At 43.3% G+C, this 20,922-nt stretch overlaps 1 protein-coding gene across 1 annotated transcript; it reads right to left on the bottom strand.

Annotated features, from left to right (window-relative positions):
• Positions 1 to 652: 652 nt before the first annotated feature.
• On the bottom strand, positions 653 to 19,702 carry PRDM9 (PR/SET domain 9). Its single transcript, XM_015451241.4, has 10 exons — positions 19,634 to 19,702; positions 19,145 to 19,268; positions 18,711 to 18,818; positions 10,873 to 10,922; positions 6,974 to 7,130; positions 5,751 to 5,852; positions 5,272 to 5,543; positions 4,815 to 4,882; positions 3,634 to 3,827; positions 653 to 1,907 (listed from the first exon to the last, which is right to left on the bottom strand). The coding sequence occupies exons 1-10, from the start codon at positions 19,700 to 19,702 to the stop codon at positions 808 to 810; spliced, it is 2,244 nt and encodes a 747-aa protein (XP_015306727.4). The 3' UTR covers positions 653 to 807.
• Between the last annotated feature and the right edge of the window lie 1,220 nt (positions 19,703 to 20,922).

The following is a 20,922-nucleotide window of genomic DNA, read 5'->3' as shown; positions in this document are numbered from 1 at the left end:
CCCTTGAAACCCCCCACACTCTCACAGATACATACACGGAGGGCACATACCCCCACGCCCATGCATGCAGGCTTAACACACATAGCTCACGTGAACACATATATACACACACGCGTGTTCTTGTCTGGCTTTCACCTCTGGGGCTACAGAGATTGGAGGAAATCAGGAGAGGAGACAGGAGGAACAAAGGGGGAATATGGCAGTAGAGTGGAGGGGTCCATTAAGAGAAGAGGCCACACTGCTCAGGAGACCAAGGAACTTCCTTTCCTGCCGCGACTCTCTAAAATCTTACATTTCTCTTCCTGGACTTGGAAATCGATTCTCCAATAATTAAACAGGTGGACTCCAAGTTTATGTCTTTCTGGGAGTTGAATTCCTGTGGAGACTTGAGCTGAACATATGAGTTCTCTGTGGACCTTCTGGACTCTTCTTGCCTTCAGTGATAAGGGAAGAATGAGGTACACACTTGGGGTTCAGATTTATATGGAGACAAACTTTATTAGAACAGGAGGCAAAAAACAAAAAATGGAGGGGATCGGTGCGGGAAAGAACCACATATGTTGACGTCCCCTGAACACTTACAGAACTATCCCCCGTTCTTCCTCATCTCTAGTCATGAAAGTGGTGGATTTGCTTAATTAGTTATTTCCTATCTCTTTACACTCTCGGGGAATGTAAGGGGTCAGCAGACTTCCGCTGAAGCCACCTCAGAGCTGGGGTGTGCAAGTGTGTGGTGACTACATTTGTCTTCTTGTGACTATGGAAATGAGGTTTTATTACTAATGACTCACTTATCCTTCCTGCAGACTAGGGCTTCTCCCCTGTGTGTGTCCTCCGGTGACTGAGGAGGTTTGCTTTCTGGCTAAAGCCCCGCCCACACTCCCTGCAGAGGTAGGGCTTCTCCCCTGTGTGTGTCCTCTGGTGACGGTGGAGGCTTGAATTATCGCTAAAGCCCCGCCCACACTCCCTGCAGAGGTAGGGCTTCTCCCCTGTGTGTGTCCTCTGGTGACAGCGGAGGCTTGAATTATCGCTAAAGCCCCGCCCACACTCCCTGCAGAGGTAGGGCTTCTCCCCTGTGTGTGTCCTCTGGTGACAGCGGAGGCTTGAATTATCGCTAAAGCCCCGCCCACACTCCCTGCAGAGGTAGGGCTTCTCCCCTGTGTGTGTCCTCTGGTGACTGAGGAGGTTTGCCTTCCAGCTAAAGCCCCGCCCACACTCCCTGCAGAGGTAGGGCTTCTCCCCTGTGTGTGTCCTCTGGTGACGGTGGAGGCTTGACTTCTGGCTAAAGCCCCGCCCACACTCCCTGCAGAGGTAGGGCTTCTCCCCTGTGTGTGTCCTCTGGTGACGGCGGAGGTTTGACTTCTGGCTAAAGCCCCGCCCACACTCCCTGCAGAGGTAGGGCTTCTCCCCTGTGTGTGTCCTCTGGTGTATAATAACATCTGATTTATCACTGAAACCTTGCCCACACTCTCCATACTTGACTTTTGCAATTCTTGAGATTCCTACTCCCACAAATAATTTGCCTGTGTTCTCTGGATTCACTTTCTGGCCTGTTCTGTACTCTTCTTTCATCATTCTTTCTCCCACTCTAGAGCTCCCCATTTGTCCTTTGGGTGGGCTAGAAAAGGCCCTTGAAATCTCCTTCTGCCATGTCCTTTTATTCAAGAGTTTGGACCTTTCTTTGATCTCTTGACCTTTGGTTTTGTCATTACAGCTGCGTGGATCAGAATATTGCTGCTCCTGATTCTGATCCCCTGAGCAGAGATTCTCTGGTTGGAGGAGTCTTCTTGCAGATGGTCCTCGGAAGTTCTGAGTGGAGTGATTGCGTTCCACATGGTGACTGAGAAATTTCTGACTTGAAAAGGCCAGACAGCATGAGGGACATGGATGGATCTCTGGCTTTGGTTCTGAAAGAGGAAGTTTTTGGTCAGGGTAAATGTTTTGTTCAGGCCTTACCACATATGAAGGTATGAAGATCAAATGAAGAACCAAGCATTCTTCATATGTTAACAATGCAAGCTCTCTCCCACCAAGTGCTGGATGGACCTTTACAGTCCATTTTCCATTCCACTTTTATTCACTACATCTTAAAAAAAAAAAAAAATCCAGAAATCCTACATCTTGAGCCTTTTCTATATATCAGCCAGACTAGGTAACCTCAAACAGCATCAGGGGCAGTGTCATTCCTTACATAGATGGAACTGCAGCGACCTTTCCCCCACATTGCAGGTATCTTCCAAGTCCTATAAAGCCTTCCCTGATCACCCTCTGCCACATCCTCCCTCCTTGGTCCCTGGGCACTTTTGCTAACACGAGGTCTTCAGCTATTTTATTCTACTGAGAAATAACACTCTTGATGACTTAGGTGAGATTGTCCTTAGTGACTTCCTAAGAGGGAAAAAGGATCTATTAGGGGCACTCAGCCTGGAGATTCACAAATGTAGTTAAAGAGAAGCTGTGTGAGCAAATCTGAATTTGTGTCTCCTCATTCAAAAGGACATATTTGATTGAGGACTGTTATGTGCCTGGTTCTCCATCAGGAAGTGAGATTCAGGTTGGCCAACACAGAGTTGTCCAGGTCCCACTGACTAAAGGACTCTGGGTCCTGCTGCCCCAACTAGGTGCATGGATTGCTTCTGTTTCAGATTCCACAAATCATAAAATGAGGATTTGCTCTTTCTCAGGCTGCACATCAAGTATTCATGTTTGAGATATTTCATTCAGTCTGAGCCCATTTCAAATACAATAGGAAGTCTTGTTTCAAAATATATCCCTACTCAGGCTTACCTCCATGCTCCCCACCTTCATCCTGCCCACCATTCTCTCTCACCTGGAAACTGAAGCAGCTCTGAGCAGATGACCCACTGCAGCCTATTTTCCAAAAATGAACCGAAGCTGAACTCTTTCTGGCCTTAGGACCGTTGCACTAGCTGTGCCCTGTGCCTGGAACCCTTGGCCCACAGGCACTTGCACTTCTCAAATGCTGTCTCCTAAGAGAAACCTTCCCTGACAATCTCCTGCAACACTCTACTCTCACCTCACACTGATCCCCAGGTATTCTTTCTGGATTCATTTTCTTCAAAGCACTAATCACTGTCTGATATTACACATATGTCTGTATGTAATCATATGGCTACCTAATTCACATGTCATCTGTTCACAAGCAGTTTTTCTGATTGTCTGGATCAATGTGTATTTATACTTCCTGCAACATCGTATGGCACTGAGTAGGAGTTCACATGACAGCTAATTGAGATAATGAATGAATGAATAACAACACATGCATATCATTAAGAAATATTAAGGAAATGCCAGAAGAAACTACCTTGTTAGGAGAACTGGTAGGTGTTTGAGAACTTGATTTTTGTCTTTAAGTCTTTCAGCACTCTATGCTGTTATATACTTTGTGCATGAAGTACTTAGAATATAAAATCAGAACAAAGATTTAAAAATATAAAAATTGTTCCATAGAGGCAAAGGTATATAACATGAATCTTTAATTTTGGAAGCCACTGATTTGAAATCTTACTGACTTTAGACAGCATTTTACTCTTCCCAAGAGTTAAAACATGAAAACTCTCTAGGTTAATTGTTTCTTTCCTGTCCTTTTAAAAGAGTAACAGTGATGCCTACCTCTCCCTGCCATGAGCTCTTTCTTCCACTTGCTGCCCCATTTGATGCCCAGTTCCTGGCCATACTCATCCCCATACCAGACCAGCAGTTCACAGCCTGGCCTAATGACTCGACAGGTTCTATAGAAGATCTGCCTGTGGTACTGGAAGGCCACCAGGTTCTGCTCTTCATCATCCCGGGCACAGTTCACATACCTGGGGTCAAGGCAGGCAAAGGGAAAGAAAAGAGGCAGTGAGTTCCCAGTATCTGTCAGATCCAGGTCTGACCCATCACCTGCTGGTGAAGGCCTCCATGGTCTAGTGCTGACCACAACCCCACCACTCCTCCGGTAACCTTCTGCTCATTCCTAAATCTCTTTCACAACGTCATATGAACTTGCACTTCTGACTACAGTGCTCATCCTGCCTAGAATGCTTCCCTGCCATGCCTAATCAACCATTTTTTCAAAGCCCAACTCCAGACTTACCTCCACCTTGATTGGCCATGAAACACATTGACCTCTAGCTTCTCTAAACTCTAAATTAATTCTGTTTGATACCACAGAACTTGGTGCTTGGTATATTTCTTATGTAGTCTGCTTCTAGATTAGTGCACATCATTCTACACTCAGCCCAAGCCCATCTTTCTTTGACAAGCCTTCCTCTAATCACCCTATAGTTCACTCAGGTACCATTCACCTGACTTCCCCAGATTCCAAGAGAAACTTAGAAGTCTCTTTCTCTTGGCCCAATAACATAGAACAGTAATAGTTGATTCATTTTTCTATTCTCTGATAGAACGAGAGCCCATTGTGGAAAGGGTCTGGGTCATCCTGCAGCTCTCTTCTGTTCAAGTAGTGAACGTTGCTTCCTAACCTGGAACATACTAAGTGCTTAATAAACGTGGATTACATAAACTAAAGCATGAATTCAGTGTCCCCCGTGAATCTAGACTTCTCAAGGTTTATCTTGGTGCCTCAATTTTGTCTAGCATACATATTTATGTTTTGATACCAATAAATCATAATATCTATATTTTTAATTTTTATTTGTAAATGTTGATGGTATAAAACAGCATTGTATGGAGAAAAATAGAAGTAGGGGATGTGAAAATCATTGAGGGAGGCATGATGAGAAGGAAGGAAATCCAGGTTTGTGAGAAATGAAGGTTCTATCTGAAACTCACAGAGCTACTGGCCTTACCTCATCCAGTTGGCCCAGGATTTATCTTTTCCATCCACATACTCATAGCAGTTTCTCCCCTTGGTGATCTGAGTTTCAGAAAAATAAGGTAAAGGCTTTTTAAAGGGTAAAAATCAGAAGAATTATTTTACTCCACTGTCATCTATGGCCTTTGGGCATACATAAATTCAACTGCCAATTGAGACCACATGGTATCATCTACACATCTGAGTTGGTTTGTCCAATCAGAGCAGAAGCTCCACAAGGGAGGATGCATTTCTTTGTCTTTGTACCACTCTGCTCCCACATACCCTTTGATTTCTAAACAAGAATTCCATGTTCCTGCAAAAACCCTTGAGTACACAGAGCTAACCATGTTATCCCTACCTATACCCTAACATGTAGAAGGTGATGTCCCACCAAAGGCACAGAAGGGATGTGGGAAGACAGAACAGGGGAAACGGTAGGCTCTTCTTACCAGCCAAGAGTATCCATTGTTGGCTGCCTCTTCGTCCTGTGTAATTCGGCCCTCATAGGGGCCAAAGTGCAGACCCAGCGGCAGATCAGATGCCTCATTCCATACTCCAAGCCCGGCCTGAGGGATGCCTGATGGCCCAATTCTCAGCCCCGGGGGCAGACTTAGGGCTGAACGGTTAGGATGCCCCTTTTCCACTGCACTGTCCTTTATAAATGTAGGGGGCCCATGAGCAGCACAGCTGTCAATGAAGAAGTTCTGACACATCTCACAATCTGGAAGTGAGGAAGCAGAGATTAGGAAAGTTGTAATGCATGTTCCTTGATATAAGAGCTTCAAAAAGAGCTTGGCACTCACATCATTCAGCCCCAATCCTGTACTCTAATTCATTAGAGAAAGGGAATGATTTGTGGGTCAAATGATGAAATTATTTTACCAGGACGTAACAGCAAGCTGTGTGAGTGGCCAAAAGGGTCACTTACAGAGGTAGTCATCATCCTGCGGCTCGCTGACCTCTTTGTATGCATGACCCTTTCTTTCTCGCAGACTATACATCTTTCCTTCAGTCTCCTTCCTCCTGAGTTCTAGGTTGGAGAAGAGTAGATGGGTAAAATTGGGAGTCTGGGGTGTCCATCCTTGTTTCATAAGAAAATGTGAAATCTCCTACCATCAAATTAGCATCTACCTTTCTACATACTCTAGTCTCCCCCTCTTCACTGCTTCAGAGAGACTCAGGCCCCACACCCACACTGACTGCAAATGCCTATTCAATTTTAGTTTCTGGCTATTCTTATTATCCCATTAACCTCCCAACCTTTCTGCTTACAAAATGGTTTATTCATGCATTTATTCATTCAGAAAATATTTCTTGAGGGCACATTACATCTTAGGCATTGAACAAAGGCCTGGACATACAACACTAAGAAAGTATGTTCTCTATAGGGGATCTTCTATAAACTAGTAGACATGTGATGGAAGAGGAAATGTAGAAACACAGAAAAGAATATCTATTATCAGAGAGGTGTTTATTGGACACCTTGCATGTATCAGTTCATTTATATTTAATTTAATGCTTTCAAACAATGTTCTTGGTCTATATATACTTGGTCTCATTTTACAGATTACCATTCAGGAGCTCAGAGAATTTATAAGATTTGCCCAAGGCCCCAATGCTTCTCTGTGGATTATAACCCAAGTGAGCGACTTCAAAGTTAATGTTCTTCCGTGCTATTCAATACTGTATCCAAGGCTGGGCATGGTAGCTCAAGCCTGTAATCCCAGCATTTGGGGAGGCTGAAGTGAGCAGATCACTTGAGGCCAGGAGTTTAAAACCAGTCTGGTCAACATGGTAAAATCCTGTCTCTACTAAAAATACAAAAATCAGCTGGTCACAGTGGCGCATGCCTATAATTCCAGCTACTCAGGTAACTGAGGCAAGAAAATGGCTATTTTCATGGAGGCAGAGGTTGCAGTGAATCGAGATCGCGCCACTGCACTCCAGCCTGGGTAACAGAGAGAGACTCTGTCTCAGTGAACAAATAAATACATAATTTTAACAAAATACTGCATCTACCTTCTGGTCTCACAGTTGAGTCCAGCTTAAGCCCAGGCCTATGCAAAGTCCACCCCACATAGGTAGACCATACTCATCAACCTTTCTAGAGGACATAGAGAGACTAAAGTCCCCCCAAATATTTTTTCTTACCCAGTTTTAGTCTAGAGTGCTGTCCAGAGGTCCTTGCTTCTCCAGGAGGGGACACTGGTTTCTGAGCCTGCTCTGAGCCGCTTGTATTCAGTAAATTTGCCATTCCTGACACTTCTTTCAAACTAGATTCATTATTGAATGATGCCTTGGGCATTCCCTTTAATGTGAGAGTCACATATTAAAAGACAACTTGCATTTCTTTAGTTCTTTATGGCTTGCAACATGTTTTCATATGCATGACTCTAGTTAATGTTCAAACCTTGGAAATATCTAGAGTGTCTAAATACTGGAGGGAAAAAAGAAGGTCTAAGTGAGTAGCGAATCTGGGACTCTAACCCATATCTTAAGGCTCTTTCTTTCAACTTTATTTAAAATGTTCTATGTAAGTTAAAGGGAAGGAGGAAGAATACTTGGGAAGACTAGCTGGAGAATCAACAAGATCTGTGAAAGAAGCAGGTAAGGCCGGGCGTGGTGGCTCACATCTGTAATCCCAGCACTTTGGGAGGCTGAGGCGGGCGAATCACGAGGTCAGGAGATCGAGACCATCCTCGCTAACATGGTAAAACCCCGTCTCTACTAAAAATGCAAAAAATTAGCTGGGCGTGGTGGCGGGTGCCTGTAGTCCCAGCTACTCGGGAGGCTGAGGCAGGAGAATGGCGTGAACCCAAGAGGCGGAGCTTGCAGTGAGCCGAGATCGCGCCACTGCACGCCAGCCTGGGTGACTGAGCGAGACTCCGTCTCAAAAAAAAAAAAAAAAAGAAGCAGGTAAGAGCTTACAGAGAGAAGGAGGGAATCTTCCATAAAATAGTAGACTGTTGATGGAAGGGGAAATGTAGAAAAGCACAGAGGGACAAAGCACATCCGGAAAATGAGGTAATAAAGCAGTACGGTTGGGAACAGAACAAAGAGATGACTGGCAAAAATATATCTAGACAACTAAGAAAGCGATGTCAAAGTTGCATGTTGCCATATCCTGGAAAGAATATTTGACTTTGGAATTAGATTAGTTAGTTCCTGTACCAATTCTGCTAATTCTGCTTGTCTGCTTGAATAAGGGTGTATTGTTAGCTAATTCTCTTTTTTTTTTTTTTTTTTTGAAGGAGTCTCACTCTGTTGCCCAGGCTGGAGTGCAGTGGCATGATATCAGCTCACTGCAGCCTCCACCTCCAACGTAGAGATTCTCCTACCTCAGTATCCTGAGAAGCTAGGATTACAGGTATGTGTCACCATACCCAGCTAATTTTTGTATATTTATTAGAGATGGGGTTTCACTAGAATGACCAGGATGGTCTCGAACTCCTCACCTCAAGTGATCTACCCACCTCAGCCTCCCAAAGTGCTGGGATTATAGTCATGAGCCCCCGCACCCAGCCCATGCTAATTCTTTATTTTATTTTTATTTTTTTGAGAGGGAGTCTCACTCTGTTGCCTAAGCTAGAGTGCAGTGGCACGATCTCAGCTCACTGCAGCCTCCACCTCCCAGGTTCAAGCTATTCCCCTCCTTCAGCCTCCCGAGTAGTTGGGATTACAGGTGTCCACTACCATGCCCAGCTGATTATTGTAGTTTTAGTAGAGATGGGATTTCACCATGTTGGCCAGGCTGCTCTTGAACTCCTGACCTCAGGTGATCTGCCCACCTCCACCTCTCAAAGTGCTGGGATTACAGGTGTTAGCCACTGCCCCTGGTGCTAATTCTCAATATTATAGTGAACATGAAAGATAATAATGCGCCGGGCGCGGTGGCTCAAGCCTGTAATCCCAGCACTTTGGGAGGCCCCGAGACGGGCGGATCACGAGGTCAGGAGATCGAGACCATCCTGGCTAACATGGTGAAACCCCGTCTCTACTAAAAAATACAAAAAACTAGCCGGGCGAGGTGGCAGGCGCCTGTAGTCCCAGCTACTCGGGAGGCTGAGGCAGGAGAATGGCGTAAACCCGGGAGGCGGAGCTTGCAGTGAGCTGAGATCCGGCCACTGCACTCCAGCCTGGGTGACAGAGCCAGACTCCGTCTCAAAAAAAAAAAAAAAAAAAAAAAAAAAAAGAAAGATAATAATGCTCACCAAAGTGTTCTTTGAGCTACTTAATACGGTATGAATATGAGATTAATGATTTTTCTCACCAGGCGCAGTGGCTAACACCTGTAATTCCAGCACTTTGGGAGGCCAAGGCAGGCAGTTCACCTGAGGTCAGGAGTTTGAGACCAGTCTGGCCAACCCCGTCTCTACAAAAAATACAAAAAACTAGTCAGGTGTGGTGGCGAGTGCCTGTAATCCCAGGTACTTGGAAGGCTGAGGCAGGAGAACAACTTGAACCCAGGAGGTGGAGGTTGCAGTGAGCTGAGATCGTGCCACTGCACTCCAGCCTGGGTGACAAGAGTGAAACTCTGTCTCAAAAAAAAAAAAAGGAAAGGAAAGGAAAGGAAAGGAAAGGAAAGGAAAGGAAAGGAAAGGAAAAAGAAAAGAAAGGAAAAAATTTATTTTTTTTCTCACAGACGGGGGGTGGTTCACATCTGTAATCCCAGCACTTTGGAAAGCCGAAGTGGGAAGATGGCTTGAGCCCAGTAGTTCTAGACCAGCCTGAGCTACATGACAAAACCCCGTCTCTACAAAAAACATAAAAATTAACCAGGCATGGTGGTGCATACCTGTGGTCCCAGCTACTCAGGAGGCTAAGACAGGAGGATCGCACTAACCTAGGAGACGGAGGCTGCAGTAAGCCGAGCTTGAGTCATTGCACTCCAGCCTGGGCGAAAGAGCCAGACCCTGTCTCAAATCACCCACCCCACCAACCCAGAAAAATAACAAACAAAAATTATCTCATAGTCCTGATATCATCTCTACAGTTGAAATCTAACTCTAAGATATTTTTAGCACTCCTTGACCCTGTTACTTATAGTTTAATTCATAAACTTGGAATCAGTCATTCAGAAAACACTAAGGAGGCTCTCAGAGGCCCTGAGCTGGGCTTGGGAGTTCTGAGAAAAATCAGATATGGACTAGACTCCTAAAGAGCTCACAATGAAGAGGCAGCAGGCAGGCTAAACGAATAATTCCAGACAACATGACAGTTTCCTAACTGGAGCCCAGAGGAAGGAGTTCTTACTGCCTTCTACAGGAATGAGCATTTGAAATCAATTCCAGAAGAATATTATTTTTACTTAATAGGGTGTAACCTATATGAAGTCCTAAACCATTTTCTTATTTGTTGTTTCTCAGTCTTCAAACCTGAAACTCCTCAGGGCTGGAAGCTGCTTCCTCTGATCAGAATGGGTCCCTTATGAGGGTAAGGACCCTATCTCCTTCTGGGACCATCCACAATGTGAATGGTCTATTTGCTTGGAAGCTTCCCTTAATCAGAGTGTTTTAGTGCAAATCTCACTTTACCATAACAGAGGAAAACTGAGGTTCAAAAGTCAGTTGGATGAATTATGTAAGACATATGGGTAACACAGCATAAATTTTATAAAACTATTAAACTTTTAATGATCTTATAAGTGCTTTAGAGAAAGAGTTTTGGATTAGACTGCACCAACACTGAATGTGATCCCAGCGATATAATTGAACATTTTTTACCTCAGTTTTCTCATCTGTAAAATGGCTATAGTTATAGCATCTACTTAATAGGTACTATATGTAAGTTGAATAGGAACTTTATGTAAAGTTTATTCACTTAAAATGCTTAAAATAAAGTCTGAAAATACTGAGAAAATAACACCCTGGTAGCGATTGTTGTTGCTGTTCTTCTTAACTCTTAAAATAATGATGATGTCAGACACTGTGCTAAAGAGATCAGGAAAGGAAGGTAATAGTCCCTATGATAGTCTGTACATTCTCCTTCTTTTACCTGCGTTTGGATCTATGAGGAAGGTTTCTTGTTAACAGGATTTGGGAAATACTTACCTTCTGGTGTTTACTCTGTTCCACTCTTACGGCCATCCAAGGAGGTTTAACTAAAAGGTGATGAGAAATCAGTGGTTTGGTTGGTAAATGTTTCCAAACTCTAGAGATACTCTCTTTTATTACTTTTTTTTCTTTTTGAGATGGAGTCTCTCTCTGTCGCCCAGGCTGGAGTGCAGTGGCACAATCTCCACTCACTGCAACCTCCGTCTCCTGGATTCAAGAGATTCTCCTGCCTCAGCCTTGCGAGTTGTTGGGAACTACAGGTGTGTGCCACCACACCCGGCTAATATTTGTATTTTTAGTAGAGATGGGGTTTCTCCATGTTGGAGATGCTGGTCTTGACCTCCTGACCTCAGGTAATCCACCTGCCTCATCCTCCCAAAGTGCTGAGATTACAGGTGTGAGCCACCATGCCTGGCCTAACTCTGGAGTTTCTCAGTAGAGACAGAGAATTCTGAATCAGAGAATGATGATTCCAAGTATTATCCAAAGGCGATTTGGAAATGTTTTCTGAAGTATCATTAAGGCCTATGCTTCTATTAGAGGCATTGCTAATTTTCTTAAGATTTAAAAAAATAGACAAAACTTTCTGTTTGTTTCCTCCTATTAAGGTACATCTAATAAGGTATCTATTACATTAATTTTTAAAATGTAAATTGACTGACCTTTCATGACAAACACACTGAACAAGCTAGGAATAGAAGGAAATCACCTCAACATAAAAAAAGGTCATATAAGAAAAGTCCTCTTTTTTTTTTTTGAGATGAAGTCTTGCTTTGTCACCCAGCTGGAGTGTGGTGGTGGAATCTCGGTGCAAGCTCCGTCTCCTGGGTTCACGCCATTCTCCTGCCTCAGCCTCCCGAGTAGCTGGTACTACAGGCACCTGCCACCATGCCCGGCTAATTTTTTATATTTTTAGTAGAGACGGGGTTTCACCCTATTAGCCAGGATGGTCTTGATCTCCTGACATCATGATCCACGCACCTCAGTCTCCAAAAGTGCTGGGATTACAGGCGTGGTGATGGGCACCTGTAGTCCCAGCTACTCAGGAGACTGAGGCAGGAGAATCACTTGAATCTGGGAGAAGACGGAGCGAGGCTCCATCTAAAAAAAAGAAAAAAAAAAAAAAGAAATGAAACTATAAAGATTTTTACCAAAAAATTGTTAGAAGTAATACATGAATTCGGGCCGGGCATGGTGGCTCACGCCTGTAATCCCAGCACTTAGGGAGGCCGAGGTGGGCAGATCACGAGGTCAGGAGATGGAGACTATCCTGGCTAACATGCTGAAACTCCATCTCTACTAAAATTGTAAACAATTAGCTGGGCGTGGTGGCAGGCACCTGTAATCCCAGCTACTCGGGAAGCCGAGGCAGGAGAATGGTGTGAACCTGGGAAGTGGAGCTTGCAGTGAGCCGATATCACGCGGCTGCACTCCAGCCTGGGTGACAGAGCCAGACTCTGTCTCAAAAAGAAAAAAAAAAAGAAGAAGTAATACCTGAATTCAGCATACAAAATCCACACCCCAAACAGTTGTGTTTCTATTTACTAACAATGAGCAATCCACAAAGGAAATTAAGAAAAAAATCCCAACCACAATAGCATCAAAAAGAATAGAATAATTACGAATAAACTTAACCAAGGAGGCAAAAACCTTGAACACTGAAAACTACAAAACGGTGCCAACAGAAGTTTAAGGAGACACAAATAAATGGAAGGACATCCTGTGTTCATGGATTTGAAGATTTAATATTGTTAACATGTTCATACTGTCAAAATGATCTACAGATTCAATGTCATCTCTATCAAAATGCCAATGCCATTATTTTCAGAAATGGAAAAATATCCAAAAATTCATACAGACTCTCTAAAGAAGCAGAATAGCCAAAACAATCTTGAAAAAGAAGAATAAAGTTGAAGACCTCACACTTCCTGATTTCAAAGCATATTACAAAGCTACAGTAATCAGAAAAATATAGTACTGATATAAAGACAGACATACAGACCATTGGAACAGAATAGAGGCCAGAAATAAACCCTTGTGTATATGGTTGGATGATCTTCAGCATGGATGCCAAGACTACACAATGGAGGAAAGGACAATCTGCAAGAAATGGTATTGGGAAAATTGGATATACACATGCAAAAGAGAAGACAGACTCTTACCACATATCTCATATAAAAATTAACTCAAAATAGATTAAAGACTGAAATGTAAGACCTATAAGTACAGAACTTCAAGAAGAAAACAGAGGAAAATCTTCATGACATTGAAATGAACAATAACTTCTTGTATATGACACCAAAAGCATAAGTAATAAAAGCAAAATTAGACAAGTAGGACTATATCAAACTTAAAAACTTCTGTGTAACAAAGAAAACATTCAACAGAGTGGCAAGACATCCTATAGAGTGGAAGAAAATATATGCAAATCACATATCTGATAAAGGGTTAATGTTGCTGAGTGAAGTGGCATGTAACTATAGTTCAGCTATTCAGAGGCTGAGGTGGGAGGATAACTTAAACTCAGGAGTTCAAGACCAGCCAGGGCAACATAGTGAGACTTCTGTCTCAAAAAAAGAAGATAAAGAGTTAATATCCTGGCCAGGCGCTGTGGCTCATGCCTGTAATCCCAGCACTTTGGGAGGCCAAGGCAGATGGATCATCTGAGGTTAAGAGTTCATGACCAGACTGGCCAACATGGTGAAACCCCATCTCTACTAAAAATACAAAAAATTAGCTGGGCGTGGTGGTGTGTGCCTGTAATACCAGCTATTCAGGAGGCTGAGGCAGAATGATCGCTGGAACCTGGGAGGTGGATGTTGCAATGAGCTGAGATCACACCATTGCACTCCAGCCTGGGCGACAAGAGCAAAACTCTGTCTCAAAAAAAAAAAAAAAAAAAAAAGAAAAAGAGTTAAGATCCAGAATATATGAAGAACTCCTATAGTACAACAACAACAAAACAAATAATTAAATAATGAGTGCTATGGACTGAATTTTGTTTCCCCCAAATTTATATGCTGAAGCATATTTAATACCTCAATATGATGGTATTTAAAGATGGAGCCACTGGTAGGTAATTAGGGCTAGGTGATGTCATGAGGGTGGGACCCTTAGGATGACATTAGTGCTTTTGGCCGGGTGCAGTGGCTCATTCCTATAATCCCAGCACTTTGGGAGGCCAAGGAGGTGGGCGGATCATTTGAAGCCAGGAGTTTGAGACCAGCCTGGTCAACATGGTAAAACCATATCTCTACTGAAAATACAAAAATTAGTTGGTGTGCCCCTGTAGTCCCAGCTATGTCGGGGGCTGAGGCAGGAGAATTGCTTGAACCCGGGAGGTGGAGTTTGTAGTGAGCTAAGAATGCACCACTGAACTCCAGTCTGGGGCAACAGAGTGAGGCTGTCTAAAAAAAAAAAATCTTCTAGTGGATAGTATTGCTTTTATATGAAGAGGAAGATATTCCTTCTCCTTCCTACTGTGGGCACACAAATAATTCATGTAAATACACAGTGAGTTGGAGGCTGCCTACAAGTCAGGAAGAGAGCCCTCACCAGAACCGAACCATGCTGGCACTCTGATTTTTTACTTCCAGGCTTCAGAAATGTCAGAAAAGAAAATTCTGTTGTTTAAGCCACCCAGTGTATGGTATTTTCTTGTGGCAGCCTGGGCTGACTAATACAATGGGCAAAAAACTTGAATAGAGATTTCTCAAAAGAAGATACATAAATGGCCAAGCAGCATATGAAAATATGCTTAACATCACTAATCATCAGGGAAATGAAAATTAAAATCACAATAAGATATCACCTTATTCTGTTATGATAGCTTCTGTCAAAAAAACAGAATATAGCAAGTACTGGCGACAATGTGGAGAAATTGGAACACTTGCTCATTGTTGGTGGGTGGATTAGTCTGTTTTCTGCTACTTTCCTAGAATGTAACAGAGTAGGTAATTTATGTGGTTTTTTCTTTGTTGTTGTTGTTGTTTTTGAGACAGAGTCTCAATTCTGTTGCCCAGGCTGGAGTGCAGTGGTGCTATCTCGGCTCACTGCAACCTCTGCCTCCTGGGTTCAAGTGATTCTTGTACTTCAGCCTCCCAAGTAGCTGGGATTATAAGTGTACTCCACCACGCCTGGCTAATTTTGTATTTTTAGTAGAGATGGGGTTTCACCAAGCTGGCTAGGCTGATCTCGAACTCCTGACCTTGTGATCCACCTGCCTTGGCCTACCAAAATGCTAGGATTACAGGCGTGAGCCACCACATCTGGCCCAGAGTGAGTAATTTATAAGGAAAAGAATTATTTGGCTTGTGGTTCTGGAGGCTGGGAAGTTGAAGAGCATGGCACTGGCATCTTGCAAGGGGCTTCAAGCTGCATCATGACATGGTGGAAGGGTAAGTGTGCAATATGAGACAGAGAGAAAGACAGGGAAGGGCCCAACTCATCCTTTTCATCAGGAACCCACTCCTGCAATAACTAACCCACTCCTGTGATAATCGCATTAATCCATTCATGAGGTTGGAGCTATCATTGCCTAAGCACCTCTTAAAGGCTCTACCTCTTAATACTGTTACGATGGCAACTAAGTTTCCAATACGTGAACTTCCACATATTCAAACCATAGTAGTGGGAATGTAAAATGGTGCAGATACTGTAACAAACGGTATGGCACTTCCACAACAAATTAAAACCAGAACTACCTTACGATCCAGAAATTCCACTTCTGGTTATACAATATAGTAAAAAGAATTAAAAACCGGATCTCAAAGAGATATTTGCACACTGATAGTTATTACAGCATTATTCACAATAGACAAGAGGTAAAGCAACCTAATACCCATTGACGAATGAATGGATTTTAAAAATGTGGTATATACATGGAGAGGAATATTATTCAGACTTAAAAAAGAAGAAAATCTTGTCACATGCTATGACATGGGTGAATCTTGGGGACGTTATGCTAAGTGATTAAATAAGCCAGTCACAAAAAGAAAAATATTTCATGGCTGATTCTGCATATATAAGGTATCTAAAGTAATCCAATTCATAGAAACAGAATTGCAGTTGCCAAGAGCTGGAGGGAGGAGGAAATAGGGTGTTATTGTTCAATGGGTATAGAGTTTTAGTCATGCAAGATAAAAAGTTCTAGGGTTCTATTGTACAACAATGTGCTTATAATTAATAAAGTTGTACACTTAAAAATTGTTAGAGAAGTAAATATATGTTATTTTATTTCTTGCCACAATAGAAAATAAATTGACTTAAGCTGGGGATTTTAACTGAGTTCAGATAAAGATGTATAGATGTGTGATAAACCACAGGAGATAGATTCCCTCTAAAGAGACATTCTTTTCATGTCAAAGCATTTGCAGAAAAGCAAACACTGGCCTTTCATACCTCTTATGCTACTTTTAGGTCCTAACGAATCTAAAATTCATAGATGGGGAAACTGTAGACTGAATCCAAGTTGCTTTCTCTAGTTTGAGCAGATTGACTCTTTTTACTTCTAAACTCTCCTGACCAAGAAGTAGAAGAGAAAATGAGCTTCGCACTTTCATTTTATAATTATGGCACATTATTTTATTTACCTGATGCTGTCTCTGGTCAGTGACATATGGGAAAGATCAGTGAAACTAAACAGCTCTCTCAAACCCACTCCAGAATTGAGACAAAGAAGTAGATTCATTTTGGTATAAGAGGATCATACAGTATGATTAAATGTACATAAATGATGTATCTTAATATTATTTCTTCTTCTAAGATATTTAATTCAATAACTAAACTATTATGAGATTGGTGTTAGAAAGATTTTTTGTGGATTTACAGTTTAATCACATTTTCTTTAATTTTTCTATGATTTATTAACAATGTTTAGCAAAAACAATTTTTTTAAAAAAAAAGAATGACAAATTTTAAACATATAGAAAACAATGGAGAATAGTACTGGAAAACCCATACATCCATCACTATTCAGTCCAATGTCAACATTCTGCCACAACTGTTTCAGGTCTTTTTATGTTTATTTCAAAATTTAAAAACAAAAATAAAAACAAACAAAAAAGCTAACCAAACCATAGGGAAACCACCTGCCAGCCCTTCCTCCTTTTGTTGTGATAATAAATGGTTTGAATTTGGTATTCTTATTCACATTTAGATTTTATGCATTTACCACTTATTATTATATCTATAAATACTATACATAGTTTACAGGTTTTAAAACTTTATATGAGGCCAGGTGTGGTGATTCACAACTGTAATTCCAGCACTTTGGGAGACCGAGGCGAGTCTGCCACTAGCCTGGCTAATATGGCAAAATCCCATCTCTACCAAAAATACAAAAATTAGCCCGGCATGGTGGCACGTGCCTGTAGTCCCAGCTATTCGAGAGGCTGAGGTAGGAGAATCGTTTGAACTTGAGAGGTGGAGGTTGCAGTGAACTGAGATTGTGCCACTGCAATCCAGCCTGGGCAACAGAGCGAGACTCTATCTCAAAAACAAAAACTAATCAACAATGATATATGAATAACCTCTTACTGTATACACTGTCTTGCCTTTTGCTTGTTTGTTGAACATTTATGTTTTTGAGGGAAAACTCTTTTTCCTTTGTTAAATTCTGAAATGTAGCTGAGACCTAAACCCAGGCTGGTTTCAGGAGGTCACATTTTTCCCCCTGAGACTGAGTCTTCTCATTCTGTTGCCCAGGCTGGAGGGTGGTGGTGGCATGATTTTGGCTCACTACCACCTCCGCCTCCTGGGTTCAAGCTATTCCCCAGCCTCAGTCTCCTGAGTAGCTGGGATTATAGGCACCCATCACCACGCTCGGCTAATTTTTTTTTTTTTTTTTTTTTTGTATTTTTAGTAGAGACGGAGTTTCACCATGTTGGCCAGGCTTGTCTCGAACTCCAGACCTCGAGTGATATACCCTCCTCGGCCTCCCAAAGTACTGGGATTATGGATGTGAGCCACCGTGCCTGGCCAAGAGGTCACTTCTAAATCTTCCTGGGGTCTATGCACTGTGGTTCATGCCTGTAATCCCAGCACTTTGGGAAGCTGAGGTGGGAGGATCACTTGAGCCCAGGAGTTTGAGGCTGCAGTGAGTCATGATTGCACCACTGCACTCCAGCCTGGGTGACAGAGTGAGACCTTGTCTGTAATAATAATAACCATCATCATCATCATCATCATCATCATCCCAGCACTTTGGGAGGACAAGGCAGGCAGATCACTTGAGGCCAGGAATTCAAGATCAGCCTGGCCAACATGGTGAAACCCCATCTTTACAAAAAATATAAAAATTAGCTGGGCAAGGTGGTGCACATCTGTAGTCCCAGCTACTTGAGAAGCTGAGGTGGGAGAATTGTTGAACCCGGAAGGCAGGGGTTGCAGTGAGCCGAGATTGCACCATTGTACTCCAACCTGAGACAGAGCAAGACTCTGTCTCAAAATAAATAAATAAATAAATAAATAAATAAATAAATAAATAAAAATAGGCCAGGCATGGTGGCTCACAGCTGTAATCCCAGTACTTTGGAAGGCCAAGACGGGTAGATCACCTGAGGTTGGGAGTTCGAGACCAGCTTGACCAACATGGAGAAACCTCATCTCTATTAACAAAAATTACAAAAAATTAGCTGGTCATGGTGGCACATGCCTGTAATCCCAGTTACTTGGGAGGCTGAGGCAGGAGAATCGCTTGAACTTGGGAGGCGGAGGTTGCAGTGAGCCAAGATCACACCATTGCGCCCCAGCCTGGGCAATAAAAGCGAAACTCCATCTCAAAAAAAAAAAAAAAAAAAAAAAAAAAAAAAATTCCTCCTTCCCTTCCCTCTTACCTTGCTGTCTAGGTGTCCATTCTTCATCAGAATCTTCTGTGTCATCCACCTGGAGTTTGATGGCCTGCCTTCGGTGACACATGAAAGCTGGTCGAGTGGCTCTGAGACCTGAAAAGAATCAAAAATTTTGTTCTAAAACGGAAGAGCTGGGAGGAGGAACAAAGGGCAGTGGCAATGGAAGGCACCACAAAGCCAGTGCTGCTTAGTCTGCTGAGCTGGGAGAGTCTTGAAAAAGGTCAAGATGTGACCTCTGCATGGTCAGTATCCACACTCAGTCCTGCACTGATGCAAAAGAATAAAATTTCCCTCCAGATTTGTCTCCATGCAAAAGGGAATTGTGGGCAGATGCCACCACCAGAGAACTAAAATAATATAGGGACCAAAGACCTGTTTTATGTCTCCCAGACTGGTCTGTGCCCAGCACTTCCTGTTACCTATAGTAATCAGTGCATTATAGTTCCTTTTCACATTCCTATAGCGAGTTTTCTCCCAGTCTCCCATCTCTGCCCATTCTTCCTTGGTGAAGTATATGGAAATGTCTTTGAAGGCATCTTTGACCTAGAGGAAGTAACAGATTCTATCAGTGATTTACTAGTACACATCAAGCTGGTCCTTTTCCTCTACCCTGTGTATAGGGCATAGCCTGGGGCCTCTGGGAGTCTCTGTGAGACATAAAGACCTTCCCTCCTTCTCCAGATTGTGTCCCATTTAACTGAGCAGACACTGAGCATTCCTTGCTCTCTGCTGACACAGAGCAGTCGCTGATGTTAGTGTTCTTTTCTCCCTGATGTCCTGCCCAGGACCAGCTGCCCCCATTCCATGCACATTCAGACAGGGTCACCCAAGGGTACAGGCCAGGAGTCTGCAGCACTCTAGAGATCAGCTCCTGACAGGAGTCTGGCTTCGCCTCCCCAACTTCTCACCGTGGGCTTCCGCTCTGTTCTCTCTGTGTCTTCTTCTGGGCTCTCCTCTTGGGACCTTTCAGGGCTCATGGTGCTGGGACTGTCTAGAAGGCCTTGCTCCAATTCCAAGTGTGGGAAGGGCTCTGAGTCTCCCAGCTCCTAGGCCAAAGGCTCCTGTGGAAGGAGAAGGTGCTGAGAGCAGGCAACAGCCCTGAGCACTACCCAGAACCAGGCTCTGTCTTCTCCATCTGGCTGGGGTGTTCAGAGCAGAAAGATGTGGGTTCCTGGTGAGGTCTCAAGCACCCCAGGGAGGTCTGGGGGTACTGATGGGATGGGAAGGCCTCCACTGGCCATGAGCTACCACCTAATATAAGCTGGGTTTTGTTCTTTTAGTTCCCCTGCAGCTTGGCTCATTTGGAGAAGGGTGGCACAGGTGGCTGGAGGGTTGTAGCTACCGGTGTTTTAGGGGAGTCCCGAGGTGTGAGAGCCAGAGGAGTCCCAAGGAGACCTTGAGACCCCCTGACTGCTGGGACTTGGGTCAGACGGAGGAGCAGGGTTCTGTTTCAGGGAGGCAAAATGAACATTTTTCACAGACAGAATTTCGGGATCTCTACCTGAGGATTCTAGAAAAATCCAGGAGTAAAGCAGTCTGCATCTTTAAGGGGAAACTATCTCTCAGGTTGAGATTTGGGGTCCCTCAGGCTGAAGGGATTTGAAATGTCTTAGACTGAAGAAATTGGGGTTTATTGGATTGAGGGAATTTGGGGTATCTCAAACTGAGGAGCTTTGGTATGCCTCAGGCTGATAGTATCTGTGGTTTTTCAGGATGAGATTTGGGGTCTTTTAGGTTGAAGAGATTTGGGGTGCTCAAGTTGACAGGATTTGAGATTCATCAGGTTAAGGGGATTTGGGATTCCTTGGGATGAAAGGATTTGGGATCTTTGAGGTTGAGGAAATTCTGGATTTCAGGTAAAGGAAATTTGGATCTCTCATTAAAGAGTTTTAGGGTCTTTGACGCTGAGGTTATTTGGTCCTTGAAGCTGAAGGGGTTGAGTTTTCAGGCTATTTAGGTTATCTGAGGTTGGGGAAATTTGGTCTCTGTGGGTGAGATATTTAGGGTTCCTCAGGCTGAGGGATTTAGGGTGCCATAGTGTGAGGGGAATTGTGGCTCCTCAGGCTCAGAATGTCTTAAGCATTAGGAGATGTTCCTCTGGGTGAAGGGATTTGGGGTCCCTGAAGTATTTTGCGGGTTTCATGCTGAGGGGATTTTAGGTCCCGCAAGATGGCAGGATTTGGGGTCTCTTGAGGCT

This window comes from Macaca fascicularis, chromosome 6 (assembly GCF_037993035.2).
Source record: "Macaca fascicularis isolate 582-1 chromosome 6, T2T-MFA8v1.1".
NCBI classification, from domain to species: Eukaryota; Metazoa; Chordata; class Mammalia; order Primates; family Cercopithecidae; genus Macaca; species Macaca fascicularis.
Note: the sequence above shows the minus strand (reverse complement) of the source record. Positions and strands in the feature narration are given on the sequence as shown.